Source organism: Pollachius pollachius (assembly GCF_949987615.1).
Source record: "Pollachius pollachius genome assembly, chromosome: 14".
NCBI classification, from domain to species: domain Eukaryota; kingdom Metazoa; phylum Chordata; class Actinopteri; order Gadiformes; family Gadidae; genus Pollachius; species Pollachius pollachius.
The window spans coordinates 6095230-6115229 of NC_136947.1; the positions used below are offsets into that span (position 1 = coordinate 6095230).

The following is a 20000-nucleotide window of genomic DNA, read 5'->3' on the forward strand; positions in this document are numbered from 1 at the left end:
GGGTTCGTACCCTACAGTGGATTACCACCACATGCAGTGGGTCAGTGTTCAGCCATCCCTCCATGGCCTTGCAGATGGTGCAAATCTTATCCAGAGGCGGAGCGTGCAGGTCAGGCCAGCCCGTGTCCAGAGTCTGCAATCACATACGTACACAGACGTTATGACACACACGCACGCACACACACACACAAAAATACACCCACACAATCTCTACACAGTGGCTGATGTGTAACCCCATCGGTGACTAATTTAGTGATTCACATGATTGGTGAGACAGAGATGGTTCAATAATATCCATTCTAGTCTCAGCAAGTCCACCCAGCCCACCTAAGGGAAGGCTAATGATTATTTTATTTTTTTATCGGTGTGTAAGTGGGTTGATATTCTCATCATGGATGCTTGTGGCTGGTGTCAAAGTTAAGCGTGCCTCCGACCTTAGTACCTTAGAGTTAATTCTGGACAGGTCGGCTCTTCTCTCTGACAGGTTGATAGTCTAGAGAAAACACACAGAGAGTAGCCGGTGAGATAACACAGTGAACGTCTCCCCTCTCGTTAACCTTAGACTCATCAGATTAGTACAAACAAACACCAAAACCGGCTCGGCCAATCAGACGGAGCAGACGCATCTGAAAAGCCAATGGCTGTTGAACTCGGGACCAAGGGGGAGGGGGGCGGGGCTTATGTGATGCATGAGCTCATGACCAGCGACTCATCGTCGATCAATATCACGATAAAGACAATCGACATCTTCCTCGGCACTATTTATTTAATTGTACACTTTTGATTGACAGCGCGGTCTCAGTTGCCTGGGTGGGCGAGGGGGGGGCACCAGCGGGCCAGTACTGACCAGGTAGTTGTCGGCGTGCTTGGACCTCAGCATGCGTGTCACATCCTTCAGGTTGTGTGCGTAGATCTCCTCCGAGCAGGCCCTGGGGAAGGACACGGCGATGATACGCTCCGTGATGTAGGTCAGGTCCAGCTCGTATCCCTCCTCCATTCTGAACTTGTGACGTTTCCTGTTCAGAAAAAAAAAACACACCAAAGTACAAAGAAAGGACTTTGTGAGAGCAAGCTGAGATTTGAACCGTGTGGAAGTTTCCCCTCTCCACACTATCCCCCCGTGTGCCTCGGTGACTTCACTGCTGTCAATATTGAACGGTCAAAGTCCCGAGCTCCTCTCATTGTGTTCATGTTCCCCGCCGATATCTTTAGAGTGCGACCTCAACTCCACATTGAACGACACACAGAGTTCTTTGTTTACCCAGAAACAGCCTAGCTGTACAGCAGTAATGGAGTCGGTGGAATATCACACGTAGTATATTTAAGAATAAAATCAGCTCTGAGATGCAATTGTGTTGAAGAGCGAAGATTGGGTAGAGTTCACAAATATAGAAGAAGAAATTTGAGAAAATGGATTCTAATTCCGGATGAGACCGGCTATCCACATGCCCCCCACACAAACTCTTATCCAGTCATCTGTGGGCTGACCTCCCTGTTGCTCTGACTTGCCAGCTGGTGTAGAGACAAGACAAACAAAGTCACTGCCTTCTGACCGCCCCACACACTGAGCTAATGCTACAGCACTGAGCTAACGATGAAACACTGTGCCAACGCTGAAGCACTGTGCTAATGCTAAAGCTCTGTGCTAATGCTGATCTCGGAACAACAAGCAGCACCCACTAAACTGTCAGAAAGGGTTACTTTCTGAACCGGTGATGATGAGACCGAGAAGATTCTAGATAGTAGTATAAATAAAACCACATGAAATACATTTTGTTTTGGGGTTAGCCATCTGTTTTAAAACACACACACACACACACACACACACACACACACACACACACACACACACACACACACACACACACACACACACACACACACACACACACACACACACACACACACACACACACACACACACTACATCGAAACAGCAGTGACGCGTCCTCTTCAAGGGTCACCAACCATTGATTGTTTGTTCTGATCATCTGTTAGACTGAGCTCATCCATTCATGGGGAACACAATGCCTTCCGCCCACCAAGTCTGTATTGAGTTTGGGAGGGGGGGGGGGACACTTTGAAGAAGAATAACCATAAAGCAGGAGGTGCATGAGCTGTGGCTCTAAGCGGCCCTCACAGCAGAATGAAAGGAACCATGTGTCTGAGGAGGTCATCACCCGGGGAAATAGGGCTGTAGGCTGTGTGTGTGTGTGTGTGTGTGTGTGTGTGTGTGTGTGTGTGTGTGTGTGTGTGTGTGTGTGTGTGTGTGTGTGTGTGTGTGTGTGTGTGTGTGTGTGTGTGTGAGCATGGGTGAAGGAGGTGAGCATGGGTAATGGGGGTGAACTAGACTCTAACCCCACTATTAACAACATCAATCTCTGAATACCCTTACCTCCACCCGAAGACCACCTTGCACATGCTGTCACTCACCCGGAGTCACACACACACACACACACACACACACACACACACACACACACACACACACACACACACACACACACACACACACACACACTCCTCTGGGCGGTGTAGTCTGCTAAGAGGAAGTTAATGAACTGGCCAATACACTGAGGGTCTCTGTTGCAGTGAGGGCCCGGAATGGGAAGGGAGACTGATGTTTTAGCACTGGGCCCCTAAGAGAGAGAGAGAGTGAGGGAGAGAGACCTATAACTGACACATTGTGTTCAGACTGAACATTGAATGAACTGTAGGCCTATACTAAGCTATATCTTGGCTACCGCCTGGTTTGTTTTGATTTGTTCGGGCGTCAATGTGCATATGCTATAAGTTTAAAGACATCCCTCACTTGAAAGACACATTTTTAAAGTGAAATTATTAACCTTCACTGCAATTCAGACAGACAATTATCTAAATGCTATGGTGATACAGCAATATATATATCCACACACATCTGCAATACATACTTTACCTATCATTGCTCTATATATACAACAATGAACCTAAGCCTGTGGATAACCTGTCCACAAATCCAAGCCAAACCAAAACGTGTATGAGCTATTAGGCAGCAGCTCCTTCCCCAGTAGTAGACGACCTCTCCTCGACGCCCTCCCTTCACATAAAAACACACCGGGTGACTTGCCCCGGCACGCCGTTAAAAGATAATTCATCTTTAATTTGCAGTGACTACTTTTGTCTCTGGTTTTGAGAAACCACAGCGTTTGTCTACAGAGGCCGAAGAAAAGAAAAAAAAGAAAACGCAGTGCCCAGGATGTCAACTCACTCCGGAGCCCACCCATGGGAGTGAAGACTGACAGAGGGTATAGGGTGGGGGTGGGGGTGGAGTGAGGCTGCATGGGTGATTCAGGGGAAAAAGGGGTTGTGGTGTCTATACTGTGTGAAGCAAGCTGCGACAGGTCTGGTTGGTCAGGATGTTGGGGGATTAGGGTGTGTCTGGTTCCCTACCAGGTAAGAACTGGAGGACACACACACACACACACACACACACACACACACACACACACACACACACACACCTGAAATCCCTCACATACAATTACATTATAATCCAAATATACACATTTACTCTAACAAAACAAACAAAAAAACACGGGACAATTGAACTCCACCAGAGGTAAGACAGCGAACAGGTCGGAGTGAGGTGTGTTGATGTAGGCCAAAAGACAGCCCCACCCCTCACCTGGCCACACAACACCCCACATGGAATCTTCCATTTCACGCCGAGAGCGCAGCCAGATTAAATAACCAGGCAACATTGTGAAGACAGACTTAAATAGCAGCGATAAGTACCGTTCCGCCATTTAGCACACACACACAACAACACAAAAATGAATGGCCGCTGGTCATTCTGTGAGCGCTGGGTTCAGTCATGTGAACGGTGACCTCATACTTGTTTTCACTCTTTTTTTTGGGGAGCCGTCTGTGGTGACAATCGCTGGCAGATGGCTTGCATGCTTGTCTCCAGTGATAGAACTCGGGGAATTGGGACGGTGAATGAATTCTTTGATTTAGCTTTGTTTACGTGTTATTCGAACCGGTTGCTACACGTCTGCCATGGCTTCCCCTTATGATGGTTTTCCATCTGACTCTTCCATGCGTGTGGGTGGGTAGTCTGTTTATCCACTTTGTTATTTGGGGTTTTTTAGGGGTAGAAGTGAATCTTCAAATTTATAGAGAAAGGAAAGACTAAAATGCGTCACATTTTGTCAACGAGATTGGAGGGTGAATGCTGATATGAAATACCTTAACTATAACAGTTATATCACAGTTATATATAGTTTACAAAGGAATCCATTAGAACCAAGTTTCAATAAAGTCAAGTGAACTTGGGCCATTTCTGCATTTTCCTTAATAACTTATTTTGAAATCCTCGTGGCAGTCTGCGCTACCACAAGGATCATAATATGTACATCATAATATCCAGAAATATGATTCAATGATCAATTATTTCCTAGATGACTAATATTATGCCTATTATTATAATGCCATTGTAAAGTATATGAAAGAAAAATAAGCGGCAATCCCAACTGGATTTGGAGCGTCAAAGGAACATTCCCCTGTGGGGCTGCCGGTATTGTTCCATAACCTGTTGTGGTGGCGCTGGGGGTCAAAAGGGGCCGTTACGTGTGTGCATGGCCCACCCAGACAAGCGAACAGGCTAGACCTGTGCTCCAGGAGGTGTGAGAGGGAAGCATCTGCCAGCAGCAGTCTCCCCTTTCTCTCCATGGGAGTCCCTGAGCGCTGCCTAAATCACCAGGCAGATTCATGATCTCCCAGAGCCGTTTGTCCTCCACCCCTAGAGTAACACCTAGAGGGCCATAAAGGCTTTAGGAAGTCTGTTTTTTTCTGAAGGAAGGGAGTTAGGGGTGAGGGTGGTTGGGTTTGGGGGGGGGGGGGGGTGTGCGTGTGTACATGTGCAAGGGAGGCTGGTTCCCTGGAATGTTTTTGCAGGGAACCCGTGAAATGCCAACCATGTTTTACCCTGCTGCTCCGCGTCAGGCGATCAGAAAGAGCTTGGAGGAACAGCACACCGTATCTCCGACGTATACCGTTCTGTTCTCTGTGGTTTCAACAATGCTGATGAAAACATTCTCCGAGCTGCGGTTTAGCAGAGCTTCCGAGACGTGGCTTGAGCCTCTGATGTACATAGCCACGGGGCCCTGGGCTCGGACGACCGGCTGATGTCCTGATAACAATCAGCTCCCACCGCTCAGAACCACGTCAGGGGCCCCCTTGCACGCTCGGGATGAATGTTAAGGAGTACGTCCTGCGAGTTCCAAGATTATACTGCCATGGCGATGGTGAACCGGCGTCAGGCCTGGCCGACGGAGGCCGCGGGCACAGACGTGGGCCCCTCCGTTTCCTGTCATGGGGTTTTATGCATTTCATGCGGCGGTCTTTTGTGTCTCCGACAGCACTTTGGACATCGAGGAACAGGAAATCAACAAACCATAGAATCTGTTGCCGCGGAAGGCCGGGGCGTAATTTTAGTCTGTTTATTTAGTCATCCTGGCAGTGCAACGTATAGTTGCAGAGTGGCTTGTTTTCATGAGATATTTTAGAAAGGACATAAAGAATAAAAGTGAACACCAGCCTCGGAGTGAATGGGTACACACCCGCCATCGCTCCCTAAATGCTCCCTAATTAGCCCCTTTTCTATCCCAAGGTCATATTGGAATGAGCTTCAGAGTGTGTTACGCTTCCCTCTCACTCTCTCGCTCCCTCGTTTTCTTTTCTTCTTTTTTAAAAACTCTTTTCCTCTTCTTTGCCCTTTCCTCCCCCCATTCAGTCTCTTTCTCTCTCTCCCCTCTCTCCCCCCTCTCTAATAACTCACACATGTTGTGTGATGTAGTCGCCGGGGCACTGCATGTGACAAAGGGATATTTCATGGCGTTCTGTACTCGTGTCTACTAGCATTCAAGGCTCCGACGCCAGACCACAGAGTTCCGCTGTACAGTACACACTCACACACACACACACACACACACACACACACACACACACACACACACACACAGTCCCCCCCCCTCCAGACCCACCTGTCCAAACCACGCTATCAGGACCCACCCACGACACAATCCATTCATAAATCCTTTGTCGGCGTGACTAGCCCTGTGTTATCAGCACAGTGAGACAGCTCCAGGAGCCATAGAACCGACTCATTTCCGCTGGGTCCCAACGTGCACAACGACCAGTTCTCACACACTGATTTGTTTGCCTACCATGGGACGGTTATTGATAACGCACAAAGTCAAAGATTGAGTAAGACGATGGCGGGAGGGGGGTGTTGGACTTATCAGGCGTTTGCAAAATAAACCCAGGCAGAAAAAGCTATAATTGCCAGTTAAGTTTCTCCTGTCCCAACCAACTCTGTAATTAAGGCTAATCTTGAAAGAGTTTAGACCGCTAAATGTTCACAACAACCTGCACGGTGTTCTGTTGCTTGAAAGAGAGATGTGTGTGTGTGTGTGTGTGTGTGTGTGTGTGTGTGTGTGTGTGTGTGTGTGTGTGTGTGTGTGTGTGTGTGTGTGTGTGTGTGGGTGTGTGGGTGGGGGGGGGGGGGGGGGGGATGCAGGTGTGTTTCTGCTTTCAGATTCAAAGCGGAGATAGGGAGAGACTGGGAAATGCAGGTGAAAGACAAGGGGGCCAGGGTCGGCTGCTGTGATGCAAGGAAGGCTCGCTCGGATCATCGGGGCTAATGCAGTGCTAATGCAGTGCATTAGCACTGCATTAGCCCCGATGATCCGAGCGATCCAGCCCGGGGGCTAATGCAGTGCATTAGTCCCCGGGCTGCGAATACCATGCAGCAGCTGTAGCTCAAACAGGGTATAGAAGGCATCTTCCCGTTGTCTCAGTGCAGAACGGTCTACACCTCTGTTGGTGCTTCTGTTGTGTTATTTATTTATTTATTTATTTATTTTGGGGGGGGGGGGGGGGGGGGGTCCTTGGCCTGTTTTTCTCGGCATTAGGGGCTAGGATCAGCCCAGATGTTTTACATTAGGGACGGGAACAGAGGGAGACTAACCAGGGACTGAATGTCAACTACATGGTAACATCATATCAAAGGAGGGACATAAAGGTGCTGAATAGATTTGCCCATTCTTCACACCTATAAAGTAACAGGCCCATTCTTATATAGAGTTTGAGAAGAAAACATAAAAGCGTGTTCAGTTTGAATGACTCCATGTTATAAGCCTTCAAAGTCTTGCTTTGGTCTTAAAGTGCGTGCACACGAACGCAGAGGCGTGTGTGTGTGTGTGTGTGTGTGTGTGTGTGTGTGTGTGTGTGTGTGTGTGTGTGCGTGTGTGTGTGTGTGTGTGCTGTTGTGCACTCCCTCAAGAGCATATTGGAAATAGTAAAGTATAAATTACATTGCAAAAGACCAACAAGTCACATAAAGGCTGCACACTTCAGCAGATTACAGTGAGAGCCCAAAAGCTCAGCAACAAACTCTTAAAACGGACCTCAGAAGTATAAATACGAAACCTTACCTTTTTACACTGAATGCAGAAGTCTTGATTCCTTGTGTTTTCACTGATTCCCTTTGTCAATCAGTGGTAAAGAGAGTGGCAAGCACAGGAGACAGTGAGAGGGATGCAATAAAGTCCACAGTCAAAGAGCGCTTCGGCCCGTCACACAGGCTTGCCCAAAGGCTGGGGGACTCATTTTCCTCGTGCTGGAATGTGCTCGCGATCCCATCGACAACTCCTGTGAGGCTCACTTTGTCCCGGCTCCCTGTGAACACTGTTCTCTCCCACAGCCTATGGCTCAGTTGCACTCCCGCTATCGGTGCTAAAATGGAAGTACTTTGCTCTTCTCCTGAGCTGGTGCTGTTGCTGCCTCTGCTTGCTGCTCTACCACCACTACCACCGCTACATCAACCCCCAAGCCCCCCTTTCCAGCAGAGCCGACACAACTTCCTCTAGTAGGACTGCCGCTGAGGCGACCACAAGTCCTGGCATGGGATAGTCCTCCCCCATGGCCCCGCCCCTTTTCACTCTTTCCTCCCGTCCCGTTCTTTTTTCTGTAGTCTCTCTCTCTCTCTCTCTCTCTCTCTCTCTCTCTCTCTGCATCTCTGTCTCTCTCTGTCTCTCTCTCTCTCTCTCTCTCTCTCTCTCTCTCTCTCGTAAATTAGCCATCATAGCACTAGGCCTACATTACAAATTATTTTACGATATACTATATTTAGGTTAGGCCCACAAGACGTGGAACAAGAGTGAGATCTCATAACATGAGTGAGAATATGGCATTCAATTATAAAGAGCCGCAATAATGAATGCTGCTTGGTTACATAATACTCTAGTTTGGGATGGAGCCGATAATGTTTTACTTTGCCTAAACCTGTACTAACCACTAGTAGTTAATCTTTAACACTTGTAGCCTTTAAATTTCTCGGATTATATCGTTGTCAACTGAGCAATACACAATTAGCTTTTCAGAATTTATGTGCTTAGTTTAATTATTTAAATAGAGATATGTAAAACTTTGATTTGAAATAGTATTTAATGTAGCGAGTATTTTAATGACATGATAATAGAAACAGCCTTTATTTAAAATGTGGCTTCAAAGCCTACCGCTAACTTTATTTGTTGCTCTATGCCATGGGACCTATAAACATGCATGAGGGCCAAGCTTCTTCAGGCATGCTTCCAAATGAATGATTGACAGTTAGCACCATCTATAGGTAGAAATATGCATTTAATTGCAGGCAACAGGGCCAATCGTTGCATTCTCGGATGTATGGAATAGCTACACACACACACACACACATATATGTATATATATATATATATATATATATATATATATATATATATATATATTTATAGAATCTGGAATTCTAAATAAAAACAAATAAAATAAATAAATAACCCAAATGCAAAATTATGTTAAGAAATCTTTAATTTTCATTATGCAAAAGTTTGGTGCATTCTTTTAATGATATTTTAATAACTTTTTATTTTTCATACATTTTAAGTAGGTTAAACTTTAACAGTTGTGAGTAGTATCAAAAGTAGCATCTAAGTAGACTCAATGTGTTTAAACAATTATTAATGTTAGATAGCTGGCAGTTTAAAGATTTGCATAAAAATAACAAAAGGCTAGGTTCAAAATGTGTTTTCGTTCCTACATTACATAAAAAAACAATTGTCTAGTACAATAGCATGAATATATATTCCCTAATATTTTAACTCCAAACAAACATAGAAACCCAACTTTAAAAAAAATTGAAGGAGTGATTCAGGATTATAAGATTGGTTAAAATACAACATAGAAAAAAACAAAACAAGATAAAAAGATTGCCCAACTTTAGTTTTACCACTATGTAGCAAAAAGCACATTTGAAACTCTGGAAATCTACTCAATTGATATTGCAACTACATGAAACAATCTCTTCAATGACTTCTTGCCATCTCCTAAGTCAGATGTTGCATATTAAGAGAGAGAGCTATTGCTGAAGGATTTATTGACAGAAGAAGAAGAGATACTCAAGGAGTACGACGATGAGTAATCCACACTGCCCCTACGGGAGCCGGCCCGGGAGCCGGCCCGGGAGCCCTGCCTAGAGCCGGAGCGGGAACCCGGGTTGGACACGTTGTACGGGCTACTGATCCCCTTGGAGGATATGGAGGTGGCTTGGAGCATCTTCATGCCGTTGCTCTCTTCCACCATGCAGCCGTCCATAGCCTGCTTGTAGGAGATCTTCAGCTTGGTTTTGGGACAGGTCAGGTTCTTCTGGTGGTTCTGTGTATCCTGGAGCTTCTGGGCTTCTCGGCCGTCCAGCCACTTCCTGCGAATGGCCTCTTCGATAGAGATACGCCGCCCGGAGCCAGGCTCCAGCAAGCCACCTGTCAGGTACTGGAACTCTAGAAATCTTTGGCCAGCTTCGTAAGGCAGCCATTTCTCCTTCATCGCCTCGGCAGCTGACATCTTCCTTTTGCTCTTGACGTCCTCAAAGCCGGTGAAGGCCTTCTGGGAGGCTTTCAGCTTGGGAGCCATATCTTCATCAATGATTGACTGATGGACCGCATCCTGGAGAGAAAGCCGCTGGCTAGTAGAAGGGTTGATAATTCCCCCTGTGCTGGCCTGAGCCTCCAGCAGCCTCTGTGCAGTGATGTTGTCGACTATGCCTCTTCTGCAGCCCTCCGAAATGGTGATCTTTTCCAGGGTCTCTGTGTCAAATATTGCTCCCACGGGGCTTAGGTCATCGAACATCTCAGCTGGAGAGAGGGTGATGGAGATGCTGTTGAAGCGCTTGCGGACTGTTGGAGAGGACGGCCTGGCCTGGGTGGGGCTGGTACAGGTGGCCACATCAGCAGCCGTGCTGGCTGTAATGCTCATCTCTCGACTACTGCTTTTTTGAGTTATGAGGTCAGCAAACTCGGTTAGAGTGATGTTTCCACTGCGGTACTTGTCCAAGGAAGCTTGGTCGATTGCACCACGTTCCAGGTACTCATTGATGTCGTACTGAGTTCCTGTTTTCTTATCCACCAGCACCACGCGGACGGATCCGTTTTCTCCCTTGACCGTGATCTCCTCCCACTCGCACTCCTGCTCTGACAGGTCAAGGAAGGTGTCGTAGTCAATCAGCTCCCGGTGGTAGGCCTCCCTTACGGACATCTCCAACCCTGTGTCAGGGTCCACAATCACCACCCTTCTCTTCCGGAGCACGTTTTTGCGGCTCTCGCTCAAATCCTTGGTCTTCTTGCTCTTGTCTCTCAGTGCCAGGAGCAATAGACCTGTTTTGGGATCTTTGATGCACCTTTCCTTTAGCTGAAGATACGTCAAGTTCTCCTTGGTGTTGGGGTCAAAGAAGCCTTTTGTGTCGTCTCCTTCATAGGTTAAGATCTCGTTCATCTCTTCGTTGAAGTAGCCCCTTCTGTAGGCCACACCAACTTCAATACGATGGCTCTCTTTCGGGTCAATAATCCCACCACTTGCAATTTGTGCCTCCAGCAGACGAATTCCATGGCCCTTTTCAATTAGATCTTTGTCAATGGCCTGGAAAAGGGAGATTGTATTCCCGGTTTCTGGATCTGTGTATCCAACGACAGCCTTCTCTGCAGATATCAGCTTCTTTTTGAACTCATTCCCAACCACACCTCTCTTAACTGCCTCCTCTACCGTCAGGAAAACATTGTTGACCGGATCAATCATGAAACCAGAGGCAGCCTGGGCCTCAAGAAGCTCGAGGGTGGTGCCTCTCATGATCAAGCCTTCTTTCATGGCCATGTAGAAGGGCATGGTTCTGTCTTTGGCCTCGTCATAGATCCCTGCAATGCAGGAAGAGCCGTAAAGGTAGTTCTTCAGTCTGTCTTCAATATCTTGGCTAGTGAGGGTGCCCTGGTTAACTTTCTCCAGGTCAGCCGTACTCAGAAGCTCGGAGGCAACCAACTCTGTCATGGTAACTTCACCCCGAAGCCCCTTCACAGTCATGCTTTTCTTTTCTTTTTCGCCAGGGAGTAGAAGAAGGCCAGAGACAGAATCGATTTTACACTTCAACTTCAAATCACTATAGCTTATCTTATTCCCTGAAGTTGGATCCAGGTAACAGGCAGGCTTCTTGTTCAGAGTCACGTAGAGGTCCTCGTCAATAAGGTTGCGGTCCAAAGCCAGATCTTTGGGCAGGAACACGCCAAGTACTGGGTCAATGATACCGCCAACAGACTCCTGAGCTTGAAGCAAACGAATTGCAGTCTGCTTGTCAATGCGACCCTGTTTTAGAACCTGACCAACAGACAGCAACTTGCCACTGAATGGATCTTTGAATCCTGTGCTGGCTGCTTCAGCAGTCAGTAAAACATCTCTATCTTCTGCATCTACAAGTCCTCTGGTGCAAGCAGTATCCACAGGCATCTTATCGTTGAATGCTGGGTCCACGATATAGCCAGTTGCAGCTTGGGACTCCAATAGCATTAGGGCACACTCTGGGCTGAGTTGACCTTTGGTTTTGGCTTCTGTGAAGGGCATTTTGCCCTGGGCACCTCTTGTCATGCCAGCAATGATACCAGTACCCTTCAGACTCAGCTGGATGTCCACAGCAACCTCTTCTACTGTCTTCCTGCCACTGAGAAGCATTTCTAGAGTTGATTTGCTGATTATACCGCAGTCGCAGAGCTGGTGGGCTGTAACTTTGCGGCGCACTCCGTCAAACAACAACTTGGATGGATCTATTGTTGAAACCTTCTCGGATGTCTGGGTCTGTCTGGTTAGCGAGCAGGGTCTCTGTTGCAACATCAGTATCTCTTTCTCCAGTGTCTGTCTCCTCAAAGTCATCTCCCTGGACTCCTTTTCAGAGATCAGCCGCTGACTCTTGTATGTCTCCTCAAGGGTCCTCAGCTCCCTCGTCAGCCTCTCCACCTCGCTCTTCAGGGAAGCCCTTTCTCGATCAGCCCTGTCCCGGTCAGAGTCTCCCTGCCTCTTCTCGCTGTCCCTCAGCTCATACTGGCTCTTGAAATAGGCCAGATCTTTGCGCACAGAAGTGTTTTCCTCTGTCAGGCGCTGCTTGTTGCGGAGCTCCGTCTCCAGTGAGAGTTTAATGCGGGTGAGCTCCTCCTCAATACGCTGCTGGCGTATTTTGTCTTGCTCCATCATTTTCATCTTGCTCAGCAGACCCTCCTTCTCTTGCTTCAGCTCAGTGAAGGAGCTTTTGGATTCGTGAATCATCATTGATGTCTGTGGAGACATAAGCAAAACACATTTACAGTTCAGATTTCCAATTTAAAGGATTTCATTTCACTTAATAATTCCCCATTCCCTTGTGTAAAGGCGTAGAAAACAGTATGAAAGCAAGTTATTTATACCTTTTGAATTACAAAAAAGGACATGCAATGCAAATACAAAAGGACATGATCATGATATTTTGCATTCACCTTAGTATTAAATTAAATTAGTATGCAGTTATATGGCAGGTGATGGCTTCTTTTAGTAAGTGCAGTTAATGATTGGTTGATGGCCCAGATTATTCAAAATAAATCATATTTTGAAAATGGGAAGCAAATTTTGCATTTTGTGAAGCAATATTAATTCCTTATACCTAGGCATGCAAGAGAGAACAAAACTAGTTAAAAAAACTAGGATTATTCCTCAGCGCAAGTATACCTCAATGGATTGCTTTTGGATTTTGTCTATTTCCAACTTAAGTTTTTCTCTCTCCTTGGTCAGGTCATTGATGAAAGCCTCTAGTTCCATGGTTCTCTTGCTGCTGCTCTGGAGCTGTAAATGTAAAGCCCTGATCTGGTTGCGACTCTCTTCGTCTACACTCTCTGTGTTTGCCCTCAGGTCATCTCTGTCCTGCTTCGTGGTCCTCAGCTCCTCTTCCAGTCTCAGCCTCTCTTTGGTGATGCTCTGGGTCTGGCTCTTCAGCCTATTGGCCTCCGCCGTGCTTTCATTTAGCAGGCGGGTCTTCTCCTCAATGGTCTTATACAGGCTCTCACTCCTCTGGTTGAGCTCACGGTAACGGCTCTGTTCCTGCAGCAGCTGCTGCTTCACTTGCTTTAGCTCTTCCGCCATCTGGTTTAGTTTTTCGTTGGTGAGCCTCAAATCCCGGACGCTCTTATCTAGGGCCTCCTGCATGGTCTTGACGTCCATGCTATATCTTCTCTCACAATTGGACGCCTCCTCTTGAATGCTTCGCAGGCTGGCAATGGTTGTGGTGTGCTCTCGGCAGGAGTTCTTCATCCTCTCGAGCTCGGCGTCAAGCCTCTTTCTGCAGGTGAACTCCTCCTGGTAAGCCATCTTCTGCTTCTGCAGCTGGGACTCCATGTTGTCCAGTGCGCACTGCAATTCCTGGGTATGGCTCTGCAGCCTGGCTGCACTCTGCTCCGCTTGAGTTTTTGAACTGGTTGTTTTCTCCAGCTGCAGGTGGATGACAGATCTCTCCTGCTCCGAAGCCTGGAGCTTGTTCATTGCGTCGATATGCGCCTTGTTTTTCATCTGAAGTTCAGTCTGGACCTCCCTCAACTGACTGATCTCCATCTCAAAGCTTCTCCTCTTACTCTCTTCCTCCTGCAGGCTCTGCTTGAGGAGACTGATCTTTCTGGTCAACTCCTGCTTGCTGCTATGTGCCTCCTTTAGCCTGAGGTCATCCTCTCCACTCCTCTGGACCAGGGTTCTCAGCTGCACCTCTATCTCGCTACGCCTCCTAATCTCCTCGGTCATCATTTCCCTCTGCTGGACGACTTCCTGTTCTGCCTTGCCCTTCTGCTCATCTCTCTGGGCTATGGACAGCCTGAGTCTCCTCAGCTCCTCCTCTAGGTCCCTCTTCTCCTCGGTGAGTCGGTCACATATCAGTCGGGCCTCAGCGGCATCTTCCTCCTTTTGCTGCGAGGACAGCTGCACGGACGTCTTGGTGACGTGGATCTCCGTCTCAAAGGTCTGTCTGAGTTGACTAACCTCCTGCTTGTGCTGTGTTCTTACCTTTGACATCTCCGACTCGGCCCCGCGGCGGCGCGCCGCCTCCTCCTCCAGCTGTATCTTCAGCCTTTCTAGTTCACGTTCCTTGTCTTTCACCAACTTCTCAAGGTCAATCTTTGACCAGTTCACCTCCTCTAGCTCCTTCTGCCTGCGGCGCACGGCAGACTCATACTCCTCCTGCTGACTGTTGTAACGTTCTTCAGCAAGCCTCCTCTTGCGCACCTCTTCGTCCAGCTGGTACTGGAGCCGGGACAGCTTGTCTTTGAGATCCTTTAGCTGGTTTTGGGTGCTGTCCAGACTCTCCCTGGTCGCGCTGACCTGGATCGCTGAGGTCATCTTCACCTCTTCCAGAGAGATGAGTTTCTCCTTGGACTGATTGAGCTCCAGCTTATAGCGGGCCAGTGCGTCCTCCAGAGACTGGTTCTTGTGGTTGCGGTCCTGGAAGGACTCCTTCAGACGTCTCAGTTCTTCCTCCAGGAGCTCAATCTTGGTGTTCCTCATCTGGTGGGGTCACAAAGTAGAGCAAGTCACTAGAGCCGTTTTCACCGAACAAAAAGAATTCTCTATTTAGAAATTGTGTGCAATCAAATATTAACGTCTCATTTTTGTTCAAAGACTTGTGTTGAGAACAAAGGCATGACGTTGGGAGCACGAATGAGCCTTACCTTCAGCTCTTCCATGCTCTTGAGCATCTCTCCTAGAAACTTATGGTAGTCACCGGAGCGTGTCAGGAGTTCCACGTAGCTCGAGTGAAGCAATGTCGCCTTAGTAAAAACAAACATCGGATGATAAGTATTGGCTTACCCAAATTCCCAAGAACACAAGTTAATGCCATGCAAATGACAGGGTACACTGTACACAATGTGAAAGTGTACAGTTCAGCAATGTGATTTAGTCATTGCACAGGATATTAATTTGGCGATGGTAACACCCAAATAGCCAACAGTGTTTCGACACACCACATCTTGCTAGCAAATACACACTACTACATGACAGAAAACATTTGGTAAATTCTCTATAACCAATAGCTAACAAATCAGCCCCTTGTTGATGGGTAACGTTAAACTGATGCTGGATCAAAGGATCTCCTACCTCTTGCCTGACTGTAGAGGCAGGGCTCTTCAGCATTGTTCTCTTGATGGGAACGTGGAGCAAAGTCTCCAGACCTGCACTGTATGAGGCCAGCTGTAGCTCATAGTCCTGCACGGACACAACAAGGGATATACAGTTACACACAATTACAACTCCATAGGCCTACTGTACCATCAGGGGCATAGTGACAACCAATTTAAATCTCTTTTAATATATATATTTTGCGTAAAGTGTGTGTACATCGATACTAACCTTAATGGAAGAAGCACAGATCTCTGCGTCCTTCTGAACATCTTCCACTTTCTCTTGCTTTCCTTTGATTTCATTATAAAGCACCTGCGCAAAAAGAGATAGATCATTAAGGATAGACTCATGGTAGCTGATGTCATTTTAAGCATATCGAGTTCCTTGTAGCACAACTATATCTTTCATCCTCTGTCATCTTACTTACAGTAATGAGAATGTACATTGGCAGTAAGATAGCGGTCAATAATAACAATAATAACTCAGTTCTTTAAATATTTTGGTTTGTCAAGGGATTACATTTGCCATCTCAATTGTTTTTGAGTTTTGTCTCGGACGATTTCCAAATAAATCCCAAGTATACATACAGGGACATCTTCCAATATGTAGTTATACTAATCATTGATCTCATAGAATTTTAGTTTTACCGTCAAAAGTATCTTTAACGAGTTCGAAAAAGAATACGAAAAATATCAAAACAAATAAATGAGCTCATAATAACTGTAAAGTCAATGTCTTCAATCCAGCAGCACTGTGTGATTCGGTGTGACTGTGTTGAGCGGAAACAACATGCCTTCTGCTGGTTGAGGTGATCCATCAGAGCCTGGATGTCGGTGAACTTGACCGTCTGTAGGCTGTCCTGCCGTATCCGGGTATTGTCTATCCATGTCTCCAGGTTACCGCTGGTCTTTTGGTAATGTCTGAGCTCCTTGTCCTGCTTCTCCAGGTCCCACAATCTTTGGGGGGGAGGGGGGAGGAGGAGGAAAGAGCGTGCGGAAGAGGAAATGAAGGCGTGGGTGGTGGAAGTATTTTTAGGGCTCTTTCTGACTGGAGAAAAGAGGATGTAAGCACGCAGGTGGTTGTCTAGGATGTGGCTGGGTTTCAACGCCATCTCAAGGCCATTTTGTACAGTCTCTGTGTCAGACATTTTGTCCAAGGGTGTGTGGTGAATTGTATTTATGTTGATGTGGGGCTGTTTATGTTTTTCCATCTTGTCGTGTCAATCTTGTTTCTATCACACACTATTCTAAAATAATAATAAAGATAATAATAATAATAACAATAATAATAACTATGATTATTATTTGTTATTGTTGATTAATAAATGTGTTGTTTTTGTTATTATTATTATTATTACTTTAATTTATAGACAATATTTTTTAATAATTTATAAATAATAATAATAATAATAATAATAATAATAATAATTTATAACCTTACCTTCTCTCAATCTGAGCCCGGATGCGGCTCCAGCGGTCGTTAAGCTGCCCCACCTGCTCAGCGTACTTGGTCAGATCCACATCACACTTGTGGAAGTTCTGGGAGATCTGGCTGTTGTACTGCACTGCTGAGGCCAGTTCAGAGTCCATGACAGAGAGAAGGTCTCTCTTCTGGTCCAGATCCAGCTTCATTTGCTATTGGGCCGCATGAATAACAGTGCCGTTCAAAATACACCCTTTCATTTGAACGCTTTATGGTTTACATTTATCTCTAAAGCATTTTTTATGAAACAAACATGATACTATATCATCACTAGTGGGAAATAGAAAATAACTTCATGGAATAATTGCAGAATGAACCCTAAAATACCAACACTGTTTGAACATGTGTATAACACAACATTATCTCATCTTAGATAATAGCTGCAATAAATATTTGTATTTGTCAGATCTGAGATTCTGCAGAACATGAAAACACAAACCTTAAGGGTGGTTCGGTACTCGTCCACCTCGCGGGTGTCAAGGGAGGTGGTGTCCTTCTCCGTCAGCATCACCTCATTCATCTGCACCACATCTTGGACCTGGGTCATGTTCTGCAGCACGCCTTTCAGGCAGGACAGCCTGCACACAACACGACAAAATTACAATCAATGACACAGCAACCTTAGTGACTACATCATCCTTCACTTTAGGTTACGTTAAGGCCTGGTTGAGGAGGTCTGGAGCACACAGAAGGCCACACTTAAAGGAAGAACTCTTATTCTTAAGCCCAGATCACACGGCGAGCGAATTTCGGTTCCTTTTTGTAGCACAAGTGTAACGGAAATCTGAACATAATGATCCAGAAATACTTAATGCAATAATTTTTTTATCCTTTTTTTGGAGACTGATAAGGTCGCAGCTGAAACCACTCGCGTAGCAAATGGCCCAAATGATGACAAACAGTGTTCTGGTAGATAAGAAAGTACAGGGAGACTGTGTTTCCTGTTATGCACCCGGCCTTCCTCTGACTACAATCATGGTTATTATGCTGGCATTGAAACACTGTTGATCATTTTCTGGTAATTTTATGTAATTTAAAAAAAATATCCCAAATTCTTCAGTTGAGAGAGAGACTATTCTGAATTGCTTGTACACTTGTTTCCCTGCAAAACATATTTCTACGTGCGTCCCGACAACGGCTTTCTGCCTCGGGCTCTATGCTCAGTCTCCATCCATATAAAGATTGAAGAAGGTTTAAAAGGTGGATGACTTCACCTGTTGAAGTAAGAGTTGTTCAGGCCTTGCAGGTCCCTGATCCTCACGTTGATGTAATCCAGCTGAGAGCGCAGGTACTTGGCCTGCTCTGAGTCGGCAGGGATCCCATCCAGCTGCTTCAGGATCCTCTCCCTCAGACGGATGTACTCGTCGTGGAGGGCGTCCAGGTCCTTAGTCACCACCTGGCAACCGCAGCACATAGAATGAATGATTCCCCTCAAACGAGTACACTCACTATGAGCGGTGGGACAAAATATTGATATGCGACACATCATCGCTCTTCTTTGTGTGGTACGAGAATTGACACACTGGCACAAAACATAGATACTTTTTTTTTTATAATTTTGGTTTTGTTTTGATTAAAATTATAATTTTTTGATTTATTATTGCATTTTTATGCTTTATTCATGAAGAGTTATACAGAACGGGCCGTGCCAAATATAGATCTTTTAATTAATAAAATAAGGCGCTCTAAAGTTTCTAAAAAGAATTCCCTGCTCCCAGCGTCACCATTTCATTGCTCCTCCAGGTGGCGCTCAACACATGAATGAGGGAAACCTGAACTGAAGTTAACTAGCCACAGGAGTATCCGAAGAACTCAGTTTGGACCATGAATAAAGACAGAAATCCAGCACTTTACCTTTTCACTGTCATTTTGTATCCGTAGTAGACATGTATTTTTATGTATCGTTATAGGATTGTCTCACAATATATTGATTATCGCATTATCGCTGTATTGCGATGTTACCGGTATCGTGGGCCATGTAACGCATATCGTATCGCATCGTGAGGTACGCTGTGACTCCCTCCCCTACTTTCTTTAGGCGGTGCCCCTGAGCATTGAAATGCTCAGGGGGAAGGGGATGGTCATTGGCAAATGAAAGTAAGTGAAGGGACTGTATGTATCATTTGATGGGCTATGCCGGGTAGACCGCTTTGCACCGACGCACCATGCAATACAATGACTGTATACAATTAGTGTGCGATGGTGGCTATCGAACCGTTAAACCTTTAGCAAGGTCAACGGCGTGCTCCACCAATCGACCCCAAGACAACCAGTAATGAACGAACAATCACCGCCGGTCCATAAGGCCACCGCGGGGCGCCGCGGCGGGAGAGGTGACCCACCTGCAGCTCCTGGAGGTGCAGGGAGCACTCGCGCACGCCGTTCTCCCCCAGGGGCAGGTGGAGGTGGAAGGTGAGGGTGCTCTCGGTGACCTCCAGCCTCCGGCGAAGGGCGTCCAGGTCGTTGAGCAGGGTGAGGCTCAGGGTGCTGGGGGCCGGGGCGGGAGGCGGGGTGGTGATCTTCACAACTTTGACCGTCTCCGTCGTGGACGATACGGTCGGCTTCACCACGGGGACCACTTGAGGCGGGGCTGGAGCTGAGGACGTGAACAAGAGGGGGTTTTTGATTCATCGTCTTGATTCTTTAACGTTCGCTTTAGTCAAGTAGGACGCGTTTGATCATTTGCATTATGCATTTTCGCAATTTGCTTTGTTTTTTGCCCCGTTTCTCTGGTTCATTTAGCGTTTTGCAGTTCTCACTGTAGGTGGGCAGCTGGACGATGAGGCCGTCGTAGTGGTTCTGGGCGAAGGCAAACTGCCCCTTGATGTTCTTCTGTTCCTCCTCGCCGAACAGCTCGGAGCCCTGGCTGGTGCGCAGGAACTCCTGGTAGTGGGTCTCCAGGCGCTTGATCACGCTCCGGTACTCATCGGGACGCATCTTGGACAGCTGTGTATATGAACGGTCAGGGGATGGAGAGAGAGAGAGAGAGAGAGAAAGGCAAG

The 20000-nt window shown here is 46.6% G+C and overlaps 2 protein-coding genes across 5 annotated transcripts in view; both read right to left on the reverse strand.

The window, feature by feature from the left end:
* The window catches only part of tns3 (tensin 3), a 36655-nt gene extending 28783 nt beyond the window's left edge, over positions 1 to 7872 (reverse strand). For all 3 annotated transcript variants that reach the window (XM_079750190.1, XM_079750189.1, XM_079750188.1), the window contains exons 1-4: positions 7476 to 7872; positions 848 to 1016; positions 443 to 493; positions 11 to 133 (exon numbers count right to left, since the gene is read on the reverse strand). In XM_079750190.1, coding sequence (XP_079606316.1) covers positions 11 to 133; positions 443 to 493; positions 848 to 997 — 324 coding nt within the window. In that variant the 5' untranslated portion in view covers positions 998 to 1016; positions 7476 to 7872. The remainder of the gene's footprint in view (positions 1 to 10; positions 134 to 442; positions 494 to 847; positions 1017 to 7475) is intronic.
* A 996-nt stretch (positions 7873 to 8868) lies between these two features.
* The window catches only part of dspa (desmoplakin a), a 21836-nt gene continuing 10704 nt past the window's right edge, over positions 8869 to 20000 (reverse strand). Inside the window, exons 14-24 of one of the 2 annotated variants that reach the window (XM_079750185.1) lie at positions 19758 to 19944; positions 19341 to 19594; positions 18213 to 18394; positions 17438 to 17576; positions 16957 to 17150; positions 16310 to 16472; positions 15745 to 15828; positions 15493 to 15600; positions 15066 to 15164; positions 13087 to 14901; positions 8869 to 12660 (exon numbers count right to left, since the gene is read on the reverse strand). In XM_079750185.1, the coding sequence (XP_079606311.1) occupies positions 9421 to 12660; positions 13087 to 14901; positions 15066 to 15164; positions 15493 to 15600; positions 15745 to 15828; positions 16310 to 16472; positions 16957 to 17150; positions 17438 to 17576; positions 18213 to 18394; positions 19341 to 19594; positions 19758 to 19944 (6465 nt within the window). In that variant the 3' untranslated portion in view covers positions 8869 to 9420. The remainder of the gene's footprint in view (positions 12661 to 13086; positions 14902 to 15065; positions 15165 to 15492; positions 15601 to 15744; positions 15829 to 16309; positions 16473 to 16956; positions 17151 to 17437; positions 17577 to 18212; positions 18395 to 19340; positions 19595 to 19757; positions 19945 to 20000) is intronic. The other variant, XM_079750186.1, reaches the window with a different exon arrangement.